The sequence below is a fragment of the Drosophila erecta genome, unplaced genomic scaffold (assembly GCF_003286155.1).
Source record: "Drosophila erecta strain 14021-0224.00,06,07 unplaced genomic scaffold, DereRS2 tig00000055-arrow-pilon, whole genome shotgun sequence".
Taxonomy (NCBI): Eukaryota; Metazoa; Arthropoda; class Insecta; order Diptera; family Drosophilidae; genus Drosophila; species Drosophila erecta.
The window spans coordinates 18,139,252-18,152,611 of NW_020825200.1; the positions used below are offsets into that span (position 1 = coordinate 18,139,252).

General features: G+C 47.4%; 5 protein-coding genes across 6 annotated transcripts; 2 read left to right on the plus strand and 3 right to left on the minus strand.

Moving 5' to 3' along the window:
• Positions 1–273: 273 nt before the first annotated feature.
• LOC6540790 (PAN2-PAN3 deadenylation complex catalytic subunit PAN2) lies at positions 274–5,336 on the minus strand. 2 transcript variants are annotated; one of them, XM_001970357.3, is made up of 16 exons: positions 5,151–5,336; positions 4,856–5,046; positions 4,628–4,797; positions 3,425–4,571; positions 3,252–3,366; positions 3,066–3,187; positions 2,913–3,012; positions 2,800–2,859; positions 2,446–2,741; positions 2,185–2,381; positions 1,763–2,125; positions 1,503–1,698; positions 1,230–1,441; positions 944–1,165; positions 777–886; positions 274–716 (listed from the first exon to the last, which is right to left on the minus strand). In XM_001970357.3, the coding sequence occupies exons 1-16, from the start codon at positions 5,203–5,205 to the stop codon at positions 550–552; spliced, it is 3,723 nt and encodes a 1,240-aa protein (XP_001970393.1). In that variant the 5' UTR covers positions 5,206–5,336; the 3' UTR covers positions 274–549. The 2 variants fall into 2 exon arrangements, with proteins under 2 accessions (XP_001970393.1, XP_026834349.1); XM_026978548.1 differs by having other exon boundaries at positions 2,800–2,856; positions 5,151–5,331.
• A 45-nt stretch (positions 5,337–5,381) lies between these two features.
• On the plus strand, positions 5,382–6,484 carry LOC6540752 (aminoacyl tRNA synthase complex-interacting multifunctional protein 1). The gene is made up of 2 exons (XM_001970358.3): positions 5,382–5,567; positions 5,624–6,484. The coding sequence occupies exons 1-2, from the start codon at positions 5,409–5,411 to the stop codon at positions 6,425–6,427; spliced, it is 963 nt and encodes a 320-aa protein (XP_001970394.1). The 5' UTR covers positions 5,382–5,408; the 3' UTR covers positions 6,428–6,484.
• A 179-nt stretch (positions 6,485–6,663) lies between these two features.
• LOC6542926 (protein FAM8A1) lies at positions 6,664–7,989 on the minus strand. Its single transcript, XM_001970359.3, has one exon. It carries the CDS (start codon positions 7,852–7,854, stop codon positions 6,865–6,867), a length of 990 nt encoding a protein of 329 aa, XP_001970395.1. The 5' UTR covers positions 7,855–7,989; the 3' UTR covers positions 6,664–6,864.
• Positions 7,990–8,272: 283 nt separating this feature from the next.
• LOC6542533 (stromal membrane-associated protein 2) lies at positions 8,273–10,839 on the minus strand. The gene is made up of 2 exons (XM_001970360.3): positions 10,490–10,839; positions 8,273–10,330 (listed from the first exon to the last, which is right to left on the minus strand). Exons 1-2 carry the CDS (start codon positions 10,605–10,607, stop codon positions 8,907–8,909), a joined length of 1,542 nt encoding a protein of 513 aa, XP_001970396.1. The 5' UTR covers positions 10,608–10,839; the 3' UTR covers positions 8,273–8,906.
• Positions 10,840–10,844: 5 nt separating this feature from the next.
• On the plus strand, positions 10,845–13,323 carry LOC6540724 (serendipity locus protein alpha). The gene is made up of 7 exons (XM_001970361.3): positions 10,845–11,025; positions 11,086–11,253; positions 11,313–11,639; positions 11,703–12,027; positions 12,083–12,814; positions 12,877–12,978; positions 13,036–13,323. The coding sequence occupies exons 1-7, from the start codon at positions 10,945–10,947 to the stop codon at positions 13,083–13,085; spliced, it is 1,785 nt and encodes a 594-aa protein (XP_001970397.1). The 5' UTR covers positions 10,845–10,944; the 3' UTR covers positions 13,086–13,323.
• Positions 13,324–13,360: the final 37 nt, after the last annotated feature.

Sequence of the window (13,360 nt, forward strand, 5' to 3'; positions counted from 1 at the left end):
TTGAGGGAGTAATGAAACGTCGATTAGTCGCTGTTGCGCGGGACCAAGGTGAAGGGCTTGCTCACCAACGCACAAAACACCACAAACTGCATTATGACCTGTGTTCTCAGAGTGAATGCTAGACTCTAATTGGCTTGACTTTATCGTGGTATTTATAGGAACCTGCGCAGTAGTCGAAAATCAGTCATAAAATTCGCGACAGTATCTAAAAACTAATGGGAATTTCTGACGAAATTGGACTCGATCACTGAACGCATTTTCGCGTTTGTCTACCAACTTGATTGTGCATTTGATAAACAACTTAGATTCAGCACATTAACAACCAATTAATAATCACTGATAAGATATACAACTTTTATGTTTTGTTTTGATTTTGTTATAAAGATAGACAAATACAACATGAAATACCAGGGGCTTCATAGCAAATAGCAACGCACTAAAAAAGAATAAAATTGGGAAAAGCCGGGATTTTCAGATCGGTGTAACGTTTGTACTGACGATTACATTAATTATGAGTTTCGTCGAATTGGCAACGGGTTCAGTTACGAATCAGTCCTCTGGGACCTTCCACTGGAGCTGCTTTCCGCGCTCGTAAAGATTCTTGAGGGCGTTGGTAAACTTCTTCTCTTCCTGCAGCTTCAAATAGTGCTTGTAGAGCTGCAAAGTGGTCCGTGCATCTTCGATGGAGTCGTGTGTCTCGGACTGGATCTTAGTACCTTTAGCATTAATAAACCAATCAAACAAAATTCCATATCGAAGATAAATCAAATACAAACCCAAGAAATGCCACGCTAGAAACCTCAGGGAAACCATGCGATGATGTGGCATGTGGAACAGGTGCACCGTATCTATTATCTGCTCTGACGGTACATAGATGTTTATGACCCTGAAATCGCAATAAAGTTAGTGGACTATATGTTCCTTATAACGCAGTGCACTCCACCTAAAGTCGTTCTTCAGACCATGCCCGACAAATATTACTCCCACATCAACGAGGTATTTTAATTTCTGATATGAGTACTTCAAGGCAGTCAGTCGCTTTTTGCTGAAGTTGGCGTCCAAGTCGCCAGGTTTGATTCCCGAGAACTGAGTTAGGTAATCCACTACCTTCTCCTGGGTGGATATGTAATCATCCATGAATGGAATTCCTTCTGCCGCACCTTGTCTGTAAAGCATTTATACAAGGGCTTATCAAGGGGATTATTTTGTTCTTTTGATAAAAGAATTACCCTCGTATACATGAAATCCTGGCCACACTCATGTGGCACGGCTTAATAGTCGCCGTTTTTCCATCTGGGCGGATCTCATTTTCCTCTGGATTTAAGGTAACGAATTCGGCATCCATTGCGACCAGGTCACCCGACTGCGGCATTTCATCCGATTGCAACGGCTTCAGTGTGGCGTCTGTATTTACGTTGCCCAGTATAGGACTGACCATTTCCTAGAGAGATTTAGATTCAGATTAGCATTCGCTAGACTAAAGACCATATTTAACTATTAACCTCTAGAAAAGGGTTAGATAGATTTGTTGGCGAGCCACTGCTGCTCTCTGATGGAATGGTTTCGTCACTTTCCGTGGTCGAGCTAGTGGTACTAGCAGATTCAGAGTCATCCTCTACGTGCCTGTAAAAGAGTATGCAAGGAACTTTCCAATCCAATGTGAACCATACTGATTCTTGTGGCGAAACGGGCGATATGCTGTTGACCAACATGAGCAATATTATTATTATCGAAGGCCATTCACAAAAAAGATCCAACTTACCTGAAATCGTTAAAGATATACCATTGATTCTGAGCGTCCTCTGACGATTCCGCCAGTTTCATGGTGTGGTATGGCCGCTGCACATTTATCAACGATACCAAGTTCTTTTGGGAGCCATCATCGACTTGGCATACCACAGCATGTAGCGCGTACATACGATTGTTCTCCGCGCCCTTTGTTGGTGGCTTTTCCCCTTCCTCATCGTGTTCCGATTTGCCAGTGCTTGCATCTGATTGAGTTTGCACCTGCACCTCACCTTGCTCATTGATGCCCATGGTATATGTTAGAGGAAACCAAGACTTTTGGCGCCCATTAGGGGAACTATTTACGGCATTCGGTTGGCTTGTGTGTGATGGTGATTTACTACACAGTTAGTAAAATAATATTCAATAATGATTCAGTTCCGAATTAACCTAACTCACCGATCCGGATGCATGAAATGGCAGTCACTTCGCGAACAGTTGGCTCCATATCGACATGGCTTACTTGTGCTTAGGGACGCTGCCGCATCAGCAGTCGTCTTTTCGTTGCAACGATTGAGCTGGCGCTTCAGGAAGGTAATGTCTTTTTCGTTGTTGAGGCCACAGTTAATGGACAGAATTTGCGGAAGAGAAGTCACCTGCAATTCAGATAAATTAAAAATGTAATTTCTTGCTTGGTTCGATATGAAGTTTATTCCCGACCTTTACGCTCTGATTGGTTGGCGAAAACTTCTTACATCTCTCACAGAAGGCCTGAATACTCTTCTCGGAGCTGAGAGAACGTTTCAATATGGTGCTAAAGTTGAAATACTGATCACTATCTTTGATATGGGTGGGATACGACATATTGCAGGCAAGTAGAATGTTTTCCTTAACTTTCTCTTCTTGGCATTTGATGCAGCGGTTTATACAAATTTGCTTGGTCCCAAAGATCTTACTGATTTCAGTTTCTGCGTTGATCTTACTGCGTTCTCGATCGTCCTCCTTAGAGTTCTCATCTGTTCATACATGGACATCTGATAACAGTGTTAACTAAAGATTTATTCAACTGCTCACCACATATGGAATCATAAAGGTCCGACGAGCCACTTGTTTCCGAAGAACCCACGTTTTCTGCTGCAAAATAAAATAGAGTAGAACTTATTTGTAACAGAAAATCTTGTTGTTACCGTTCGTCGATGTTTGCACAGATCCGCTGAAGGTGTATGGGTTCTTGCTGGAATCGAAAATTTCGTAATGCATTTGATGCAAAATGAATCGGTTCCAGTTCTAAGAGAGTGCATAAATTAAATATCTGTTCCGAAAACCATGGTATTACTTGCCTGTATGAGAGATATCAGATTGACATTCGATGAGCGGTCAGTGAGAATCAATCCCAGAGCCGAGGCCTCTGGCACAGTGCGGAAAGATCGCAGGAAATTGCTTGCTTGACAAGGTGAAGAAGCTAAGGTGAAGAAGCATACATTAATACTTTATCCAAGGATAGCTTCATGGCACAGCAAACTAACCGGTACTCTTATCGAGCATGTTAAATAGAAACCCTAGTTCGCAGGACAGACAAAACTCCTTAAGGCAGGAATGCTCAAGCAGCTTCACACGAAGCGCATCGGTAAAATATAGTATCTAGACGACGTAGCCATAGTTAGAAAATGTGTATGAATCTCAAAAAATGATTTCGAACCTGTAGCATAGCATTGCAGTACGAATTTGGTAACGTTGCCTCCAGTCCCGCGAAACATGTCTGATTATGCTGGTCAAAGTCGAAGTCCTGGGTGCCCAGCTTCGTGTACTTAAGCTCGACTTTGCGATACCGTCTTGGAATGATTTTCACACCGTTCTCCGCCTTGGTCGCCGCTGCAGCTCCATTACCATTTGAACTGCACACGCCGCCCTGCTCAATCACGTACGGAATTTGATTCCGACGGGCGGTACGCGGGTTTGGCGAATATCCAATGGGTCCCTGCATTTTCATGTTGCTCAGCACTTCGGGATCAATGGTCTTGGGCCTGTGGTAGCGGTAGCGCAGCAGTTCCTCCGGCCAGTCTGAGAACCATTGTGTACCCGTCGTCAAGTGGGGCAGCATGACCGACGACAGTGGAAAGTTGGTGTCGGTAATGGAGACCATCGGCAGCTGTGGCACTACGTCCGCAAACTCTGTGCTTCGCGAAAATAGATTGAACTGCGGCTGAGGCGTTTGTACAGCGGCAATCATGTTGATGTGACCCGACTGGTCACCAAATGCCATGGCCTGTGAAGAGGAGCTGATGTCGAAGCTAAGGCACTGGCTGCCATTGGTGTTAATCTGGTACATGGATACTTGCGGCTCACTGAGCTCCACAGTGTCCACCAACTGAACTTGGCCGTAACTGGACACGACGGCCAGTCGGGATGTAAGCGATGGCAGGAACTTTAGCATCTGGGGATCAATCATCACTTGAACGGGCGCGATCAGACGCATCATACGAAAATCGTAGACCATAAGAAAGCGGTCGATGGCCAGGTTATTTTGCCTTCCGCTGTAGCCGCAAGAGATTAAAAGATTTCCCTGGACACTGAAGTCCGAAAGTATATTAGTGTGCGTCTTGATTGTGTGCTGAACACTCAGGCTGTTCAGGTCGCGCAACGTCACCGTTCCCAGCTGGTCACCGGCAAATAGATAACGTGAATTCTTGCGAAGAACTGTGCAGCCGCCAGCACCCACGTGCTCTATGCGGGTTTCCTTGAGCGTACGCAGATCAAAGTCGATGAGCTCGTCTTGCAGTCCGGCCATGACCAGACGGTGAGGGGATAACTGCAGCATGCTCACCATTTCCTTCATATTGTTCGATCTAAAAGAAATTGAAGCTTCACTTTCGAAGAATCATTGTGCCAGCGTGTGGCTTACTTGAAGGTGAATTTGGGCAGACCTCTACGCATCTGATGGCGCAGCGAGGTCTGTGTAAGCACCAGAACTCCGGAGTCTAGGGTGGAGATCTCGCGCACAATGTCGCTGGCATGGACCTGAAAGGATGTATACTTCTGCATGGAGCTGGTGTAGTACGATGTGACATGGCCCTGCGGGAAGGATTCAAGCTAGGATTAGAATGCCTGGGAGACGGGTCGAGGAACTTACGCCCTGGTTGCCCATCCACAGCAGCTCTTCGTAGTCGTCGAACGCCACGCTGGAAACTCCGAAGTGCTCTCCTCCGTCGGCGAGCACGGGCACAAGCTCCACATATTCCGGATCGGTGGTGCCGATGTTAAATCCATTGAAGCTGGGTGAGAAGTGTCCGTTACCAGGTGCAGATCCCGCGTCATAAACACCTTTTCAAAAAGTAAACAGAAAACAAAGGAGAAAGCTTTAGCTGGCTTGCATGTGTGTGTGCGTGTGGGTGAGCGTTGCCCCAATAGCGACCCATTTGACCCACTTAGTATATCTTCGGCGGCCCCGATTGGGTCGGTGCCGCAATACACGTAATCCATCTGCCGCACGGTGATGGCCTCCCGAGTGCTTATTGTTTATTTTTGAACAAATTTCGCTCAAATCTGCCAGCCGTTTTTGCGTTGCACCAATTAGAGTGACCCTGGCAGCGCTGCGGTGAAAATACTTTCGCTTCTCCAACGACTAGCTAACTTTCCAACGCTCCCCGACGCGACTGTTCGTCGTGGCAAGAAGAAGCACTGAAATGCTGCGTAGAGCTGCCACGACTGTGGGATCCGCATGTAAGAAGTACGACCTGAATTGCACAAAATTCGCGAAGAACAGAAGAACCATGGCCGATCTGCAGCAGATTGCGAGCAACAACGAACGCGCCGAAGCGCTGATCAACTCCATTGAAGCCGAGGCAAGTATTTTCGCCTGTCATCCCCTGTGAACATTCGGTAACCTACTGCCCACCAGATTTCCGGCATCCAGCAGCAACTTGTGGAGCGCCAGAAGCAGGAGCTGATCAAGGAGAACGCTGCACTGGCCAAGGAAGTTGGGGCGGCTCTGGCCCAGCTGGTGCAGCTGGAGCTGCGAAATGGCAAGAAACAGATTCCGGTGCCTGGAGCCCGGGGGCTCTGCACCAGTGCGGCCCCAGTAGTTCCACCGGCAGAGGCTGGATCTGCTCCTGCTGCTCAGGCTCCTAAGCCGGGCAAGGATCCCAAGGAAAAGAAGGTCAAGGAGAAGAAACCGGCCGCCGAGAAGCCCGCCGTCGCTCCGGAGGCTCCCATAGACGTTGGTCGCCTGGATTTACGCGTCGGCAAAATTGTGGAGGTGGGTCGCCATCCCGACGCAGACAGCTTGTATCTGGAGAAGATCGACTGCGGCGAGGCAGCCCCACGCACCGTGGTGTCCGGCCTGGTGAAGTTCGTGCCCCTGGAGCAGATGCAAAACCGACTGGTAGTGGTTATGTGCAACCTAAAACCGGCCAAAATGCGCGGCGTCATCTCGGAGGCTATGGTCATGTGCGCCTCTACGCCGGAAAAGGTAGAAGTGCTCAGTCCGCCGGCCGGAGCGGTTCCCGGCGACCTGGTTCATTGCGAGGGCTATCCGCGCCAGCCGGACGCCCAGCTCAACCCCAAGAAGAAGATCTTCGAGTCGTGTGCCCCGGATCTGATGACCAACGGCGACCTGGTTGCTTGCTACAAGGGTGCAGCACTTCATGTTCCTGGCAAGGGCAACGTGGTCGCCCAAACCCTCAAGAACGTCAATGTGAAATAAGCCAATAAAAGAAACTAAGCTTTGAGCCAATAAACGAAACATCACCGGTTATCTGCACATCAGAGTCCTGCACAAATCAATATAGCAATTACATTTTTTTTATATAAACTTTCATTATCAGATCCATTTGAACTTAGGAAGTACTTCAGTATGTAGCACCACTAAGGAGTAGTCCTACAGGAACATTGCTGTGATGCACATCGGAAGTTCTACTGATCATTGGGATTACTAGTTGATTACAAGTTGAGATTACATTGTCCGAACGGATTTGATTCAAGTGCGGACTCTGAGGCATTCATTTATTCATTAATTTCTCATTTTATTTCTCAGGACAGCAGTACATAACGACATTAAATTTAGCATTAACAAGTCTATTTATATGTGCATAGGAAACAGTGTGCAATCCCTAGACACTTTGGCTGGTTTACGATCCGTGCTCAGCGATTACGCTGCGCTTGCACTGGGATGCGGAGCACGGCATTGGTATTGGTCTCCACCACAATCGTTTTTGTTAGGACGTCGTACGAAGTGCGGTTGTTCTTGAAGAAGATCATCACTATGCAGATGGGGAAGAACAGAGTCATCCCCAGGTTCTTGATCAGGGCGCGGGCGAAGGAGCGCATCACCGTGGGAGTCTGTGCCGGATAAAGCAAAGCCCTCATCGGCTCCCTCTGGGGCTGAAGCACGAACTGTGGAAGGGGCGGGGCCTGAAGCGGCACCACTGCCTCCACATAGTAGATACGTATTTTCATCAGCGACTTGCCTGGCGTTGCCCCATTGTAGAGGGATGTCCAAAGCGCCTCATAGCAGCAGACTGTGAATTTCGTCAGCATCTCCATTAGCAGGAGGTCGGTGGACATCGTTATGAAATCTAGTGAAGTGTCAAAGAAATTCTCAAACAAGTCTTCTTCGTCCAGGGTGCGCCAAATGACGTCCTCATCGAACTCAATGTTAAACAGGTTGACCACTCCGAAGGTTATAATGATTTTCACAATGAAAAGGATGAACATGTCGATGGTCTCCGCTATGGCGCGCTTCCAAAAAGGTGCCAAAACGTAGTCGTAGCCGCCCAAACGCTGTATGATTTCCTGCTGGGCCGCCTCGTCCATGAATCTCAGGCGTCTGAAGTTTGGCGGTGGCGAACGAGCAGCTGCAGCAGGATGTCCCGGCGCACCAGCCGCTTCCTGAACCGATGGTTGAGGAGTCGCCGCTTGGGGATGTCCCAAGGCTGCTGATTGGAAAGCAGCGGAAGCAGGCAGACCCTGGAACATAGTCGGATAGTTGGCCATCAGATAGTACGGAAACATAAGCATCGCATTCTGGGCAAGCGTCGCCTGTTTGGCCCACTCTAAAAGGCTTTCGAAGTAGGCTTCCTTGGTAGAACGCTCCTGAGGCTTCTGCCCCGTCTCCTCGCATTTTACACCCATTGTTTCAGTCTCACAAAGTTCAATGTTTTTATTTGGCTTGGTTTTATTTATTTATACAAGTTGACGTGTATTGCAAGCGGCAGGGCGAGTCAACGTATCGGTGTGAATGGTGAACTCACCGATTCCCTGTGAACTGCAAATCGGGCGGGAAAATTTTAAAAAAAGTTTGTTTTTGATACGAAATATGCGATAGCGATGGAATTAAGATTTTAAGATTTATTATTCTAACTGTTTGTACATTGTAAATATAATCTTAAATAGAAAGTAGTTGAACAACCGAATAGAAAGCTGTTTATCCAATAAAATAAATGTAAGCAATTTTTAGGTCTTAAACATAAATTTAAAGTTATACATAAACAAAAATGATACATTACCCACATTTTCGTCCTTTTGAATCAGCGACACAGAACGAAGCACATACAATTGTCTGAATATTTTATTATTACACAGTTCGAAGTGGTTTGATTTCTTCCTTAGACATAGCAACTTAAGAATCGATACAATACAATAAATCCATTGACAACCCAGCCATGATATTTTAGATTCACATTGACAAACAGGCGTGAATATGTTCTTAAGGATATCAAGCATCTAAAAAGTACTTCGCCAGATCTCTACACCTTACATTCGTACCCTGGCATGGACGATTTTTTAATGCATGCGTATCATATACCTAGCTAATGTTTCAAAATAACATGTACATTTGATTGGGAAGTGCATTACGTTCTGTGGTTCAATTTAATGTAGTTGGGTGTTACAAGTGTATGTACGTTTAATGGTTTAATTGGAATAGATTTGAACGAGCAGACGCGATTTCTGGTGGACATGAACATCGTTTAAAACAGTGGCTTGCTTGACATTGAATTCTGCTATAAATACGAATAGGTTTCCTCCGAATTGTCCCAGGACAACTAACTAAGTTGGCAAGTTGTTGTATAAATCGAATGTATATAAACAAGCATCATCGTCTCACACACATTTTGCAACACCGAGACGAACACTCGTGTCTTACAATTAATTAAAGGAATACAACTACATAAATACACATGTATTTATTGCCACACATTACCGATATTAAGATTTCCAAACTGCTGGTTAAGATTTGATGGTACTGAGGAGGTGGTAGGCCCGTTGGCGGCGAATCCGCCCGATCCTTGTGGTTGGCCTATGTTCAAACCACTGGACAGGGGCTGCATTAAGTTCATGGAGAGGCCGCCAAGCTGTGGGTGATGTTGCTGCTGAAGCTGCTGTTGTTGTTGTTGTGGAACAGCCCCAAAGAGCGGCATCCCACTGAGGATGCTCTGGTTCGTTTGCATAAGATTCGTTGCAGCTCCCTGACCACCGGCAGCATAAGGACTGCCCCCCGTGCTAGGAAACTGGGCTCCGGTGAAGCCATGGGAGCCACCCATGCTCATTGCAGTGGCACTGCTGATAGCAGCGTTGCTGAACGCATTCGGCGCAGCCATAACTGGCGAATTGTACATGCTCACTGAGTTCGGAGGTGTCATGAACTGGTGGGGGATCTGCTGTTGCTGCTGCTGATGCATATAACCGCCTGGTGCCATGCCCGTAAAGCCGCCAAAGTTCATTTGGGGGTTGTGGGTAGTAGGCGCACTGCCGTACAGCGCCAAAATGCTGTCCTTGGACATCTTGCCGGACTGATCCTTCTCGCTGCCGCTGGCGCCCAGTGTCCCCTGGTTAAAGAAGTCCTGCTCCTCTTGTGCCAGCGAGTTCGGCTTCGAGCCCATCAAATTGGCGGCGTCACCGTTGCTGCCGTTCGGCTTTTCCGGTTGTCCGGCAATCGATTCGGCGCTGAGAAAGCTGGTGAAACTTTCGTTTTGCAGGTCTTGGCTGGCACTGGTCGCGACAATGGGCTTGGTGGGCGAGGACAGGCCCAAGAGGTCACTTTCGCCGGCACTGCTGGCGCCGCTGCTGTTCAGCTGGATGCGCTGCGTAGTCTTTGGGCTACAGCCGCCGACCTGATTGGGTTTCGGTTTTGGCAGCGGTGCGGGCAGGGGGGTGTTCTTAAGCGCCGTCACTGATGACCCGGACAGACGCTTGTCGCCGCTGCCACTGGTCACTCCACCGAGGCCCAAAGTGGCCTGGGCCTGCGTGGTCTTCTTCTTGCGCTTCTGCCGTTCCAGCTCCTCGTCGATCTCCTTACCCCAGTCCACTTTGGGCGGCGAGGGAGGCACCCATTCGCGGGCCAGGTACTTCTTGTGCTCGTACTTGGCCCGGATGAAGTTCTCCAGCGCTGTGTCCGTCTGCGGGCGACGGAATCCGTCCGGCAGCTGCGCCTCGTAGACGGCGCGAGCTCGCGAGTTCCCCATCTGCTGCAGCGAGATTACCTGCTCCGGAGTCCAAGTGTCCAGGTTGACGGACTTCACGCGCGATATGTGCACGCCCAGGTTGCGATGGATGCCGGCGCAGCGAATGCAGAGGAACATGCCCAGGTTCCAGGAAGCCCAGCGTGGACCTAGGGAGAAAAGGGTGCATTTAGTGGCTTTCTGCAACACACAAGCTTTTATCGCAGTGCAGCTGCATGTGTGGTGTGTATATGCACGTACATATGTGCGTCACCAAGAGGCGTATCTCTCGCCGAAGAAGTGCAGATCAGTAGACCCTATCTACATACCCTTGGCATCGCAGTCCACGCAGTATTTGTTATCCTCGTCGCGGAGCATCTGCGTCAGAAGGGTCTGGCACTTTTCCTGAATTAGCTTCGTGCGCTGTCCCGCATTCGAGGAGCTCATTTTGGGATAATATTACGGTCTCTGGGGCCTGCTTTTGATATTTCTGGCGGGGCGCGACTGTGCGACGTGGCGTGGGCGACGGGTAGAGTTGGCTTATCTCTGCTTCACATGGATATACAACTACCAGCGAATTGAATTGACAATTTTCTACAAGTTTTTGCTACCGAAAAAGTGATGCGTCCAGTGGGACCGTTTGGCGGTGAAGGAAAAACGGCGATCGGGTTGTTACTAACGCCAAGCCAAGCCATCTTGCCATTCACGGAGAACTCAAGCCACTTTTTAAAAAAGTTGTTTACTTTTGCCTTCGGAATATTTGAACTCGTATAAGCCGGCCATAATGGAAGTTTTGAGGAAGAAGTTAGAGTCCTGCCTGGTGATAGTGAACAGGAACAATGCAGCAGAAACAAACTGGCTAAATGTAAATGGAAGAGGGAAAACTGTCCGCAGGACACTACTCACTTGTTGCTTTGGATTTCAGGAGCTGTGTGCCGTGCTATTGGAATTCGCTACCTTGGCCCACAGCTCATTCTGCTCCCTGGGCCAGTCGAAGTCCTCGGAGTTCGTATGCCTCTGCCTAAGCCAGATTATGATCTGTATTCGCCAGGTGGAAAACACAATGAAACTAGAATGCGGCACTACAATGTCGGTGAGTGATTTGGACATGATTTAGGCATTGCACACTAATGTCTTACCCTCTGAACGCAGGTAAGTCATCAGTACTTCGTGGATCGCATTCGGTGGTGCCTCAAGCGCCTCATGCATCTCTACAGCGAGGAATCGGGTAGCGAAGAAGTTGCTTCGGAACGCTCTTTCATTAAACTGGTGGATGCCGCACTAGATTGTTTGGCTCTGTTCACTTCGCACAGTGAGGATAACACCGATATCTCAAACTGTCCCAAATCTCCCAAGGAAGTCCTATCCCTCAGCCAGAAGTTGCGTGTCAATATTGATTTAATCTTGGGTCAATCCCTGGGATTCGCCAATGTGGCTTTGTCACAGGACAAAAGGGCTCTCAGTGCGTTGTGCCAAAAGGTTGGTGTACTTCTTCTGCAATATTAATTAGTTAATAAATCTAAAAATTAATTTGTTCTTTAGGTTATCCGCGAGTGCAATGCTTTTCAGGAGGAGTGCAAGGAGTCTTCCAGAGCCCACTACATGTCCACCCTTAAGCTAAGGGCAATGACCATGGAACAGGCAATTTACCAATTGGAGGACTTTATAAACGATGCGCTTCTGCGTTTGGTATTTACATGCTTTCTGGATTTTGAGAAGTTTTCGGTGGACAAAATAAGAGCCCTGCTGAGGAACAGCTCAGATAATGATGATATGGCCGATGAACTCATAGCGGACTTTGATGTCAACATCGATCGCGCCACTCAGATAGGCATTTTTGCCATCTCCTTTGCGCCGAACTTGAAAAGTATAATTTATTAATTATATAAGCGCAACTAACGCCAGTACTAATCCCTTTCCAGTGAAAACTATGATGCGCAGCTGCTTGGCTTCCTTTGAGTCACTGGACACTACCCTGATACCTTCTCTGCAGGCACATGGTTCCGTTTTGCACTCGGACATCCTAGAACAGCATTTCAACGAGGAGGTGACCAAGTTTAAAGCAACGCTTCAGGAGATCATCGACAGCCGCGCCATCCTTGGTTGTTGCTTGGAGATACTGACCTCAGGAATAAGTGCAACCGAAAAACTTTACGATAAGCAGCGATTGGAAGACTTGATCCAAATTTGCTTGCTGTTAGTCGAGCACTTTCAGCTGGAAGTCAACCGAAAAGTTCTAACCGAAACGCAGGACCGATTGGGAGAAGAGTACTACCAGCAGTTCATCCGGATACTGCGTGAGTGTAAGGCAATTTTGATGTGTGCATCCCAGGTGGAGCCGCAGAGAATCCTCAAGCGCTTCAAGATCTTGCGTACGATCTTGCGCAAACTGCACGGCACCCTGGGAGTTGGTAAGCAAGAAGATGAACTTCCTACTCCCATGGCTCCCCTCCTAGAGGATGAGGCCAACGATACCAAGGAGGTAAATGAAGACGTAACAAATTACTCTCGCCTTAAAACATCCCGGGGCGGCAGCATTCTCTACGACACAGAGCGTAGGAATAGAGTAACTAGAACAAAGGACAACAAGCTACCGACAAATACCTTGGACATTAAATCGGAAAAGGCAAAATCTAATGGAAATGTTCTAAGAAGTAAGTCGGCTGATGGTTAAATTATTGTAGTATTGTTCTAAAGTTTAGAATGCTATTTTCAGGAGAAAGTTTACGGACTGTTATGTTCAAGCGCCAAAATATAGCGGAAAGCAGAAAGCTATACACTTCTGTGAGTAATCAGTCCACGGATCTCCAAATCACAGGTACCTAAAGATATTACATAACTTGATACGTCTTACCATAAATTCCATTTCTTGTAGATATACTCGACCAACTGACTGGAATGTCCAATGGATACTTTGAATGCTAAAGCATTTTAACCATATGTACATAACTTTTTATTAAGTTTAGTCATTTAAGAGAGTAATTTTGCAATTCAAACTTAACGTACGTCGCCACTTGAATGTCATAGGTCAGTTAGGCATACACACAAACATGTATGGTTTTCGGGTGGCGGAGAGTGTCGCATCGGAAACAGTTTTGACTGTTGTAAAAATAGAGCAATAAGTTCAAATAAAAACATAGAGACAAGCACACTTGTCAGCGCATCCCCCTCGGTAGATTGGCCTTTAAATTACACTGGAA

What these genes read in the sequence shown, in the direction of transcription:
- LOC6542926 (XM_001970359.3), bottom strand. Translation starts at nt 7,854, where the DNA reads ATGGGTGTAAAATGCGAGGAGACGGGGCAGAAGCCTCAGGAGCGTTCT.
- LOC6540724 (XM_001970361.3), top strand. Translation starts at nt 10,945, where the DNA reads ATGGAAGTTTTGAGGAAGAAGTTAGAGTCCTGCCTGGTGATAGTGAAC. An exon ending in AATGCGGCACTACAATGTCG is followed by an intron (nt 11,254 to 11,312) that starts GTGAGTGATTTG and finishes CTCTGAACGCAG; the next exon opens with GTAAGTCATCAGTACTTCGT. An exon ending in CACGGATCTCCAAATCACAG is followed by an intron (nt 12,979 to 13,035) that starts GTACCTAAAGAT and finishes CATTTCTTGTAG; the next exon opens with ATATACTCGACCAACTGACT.
- LOC6542533 (XM_001970360.3), bottom strand. Translation starts at nt 10,607, where the DNA reads ATGAGCTCCTCGAATGCGGGACAGCGCACGAAGCTAATTCAGGAAAAG. An exon ending in CGTGGACTGCGATGCCAAGG is followed by an intron (nt 10,331 to 10,489) that starts GTATGTAGATAG and finishes TTTTCTCCCTAG; the next exon opens with GTCCACGCTGGGCTTCCTGG.
- LOC6540752 (XM_001970358.3), top strand. Translation starts at nt 5,409, where the DNA reads ATGCTGCGTAGAGCTGCCACGACTGTGGGATCCGCATGTAAGAAGTAC. An exon ending in TCAACTCCATTGAAGCCGAG is followed by an intron (nt 5,568 to 5,623) that starts GCAAGTATTTTC and finishes ACTGCCCACCAG; the next exon opens with ATTTCCGGCATCCAGCAGCA.
- LOC6540790 (XM_001970357.3), bottom strand. Translation starts at nt 5,205, where the DNA reads ATGGATTACGTGTATTGCGGCACCGACCCAATCGGGGCCGCCGAAGAT. An exon ending in CTGCCCAAATTCACCTTCAA is followed by an intron (nt 4,572 to 4,627) that starts GTAAGCCACACG and finishes AATTTCTTTTAG; the next exon opens with ATCGAACAATATGAAGGAAA. An exon ending in ATCTGATATCTCTCATACAG is followed by an intron (nt 3,013 to 3,065) that starts GCAAGTAATACC and finishes GCACTCTCTTAG; the next exon opens with AACTGGAACCGATTCATTTT.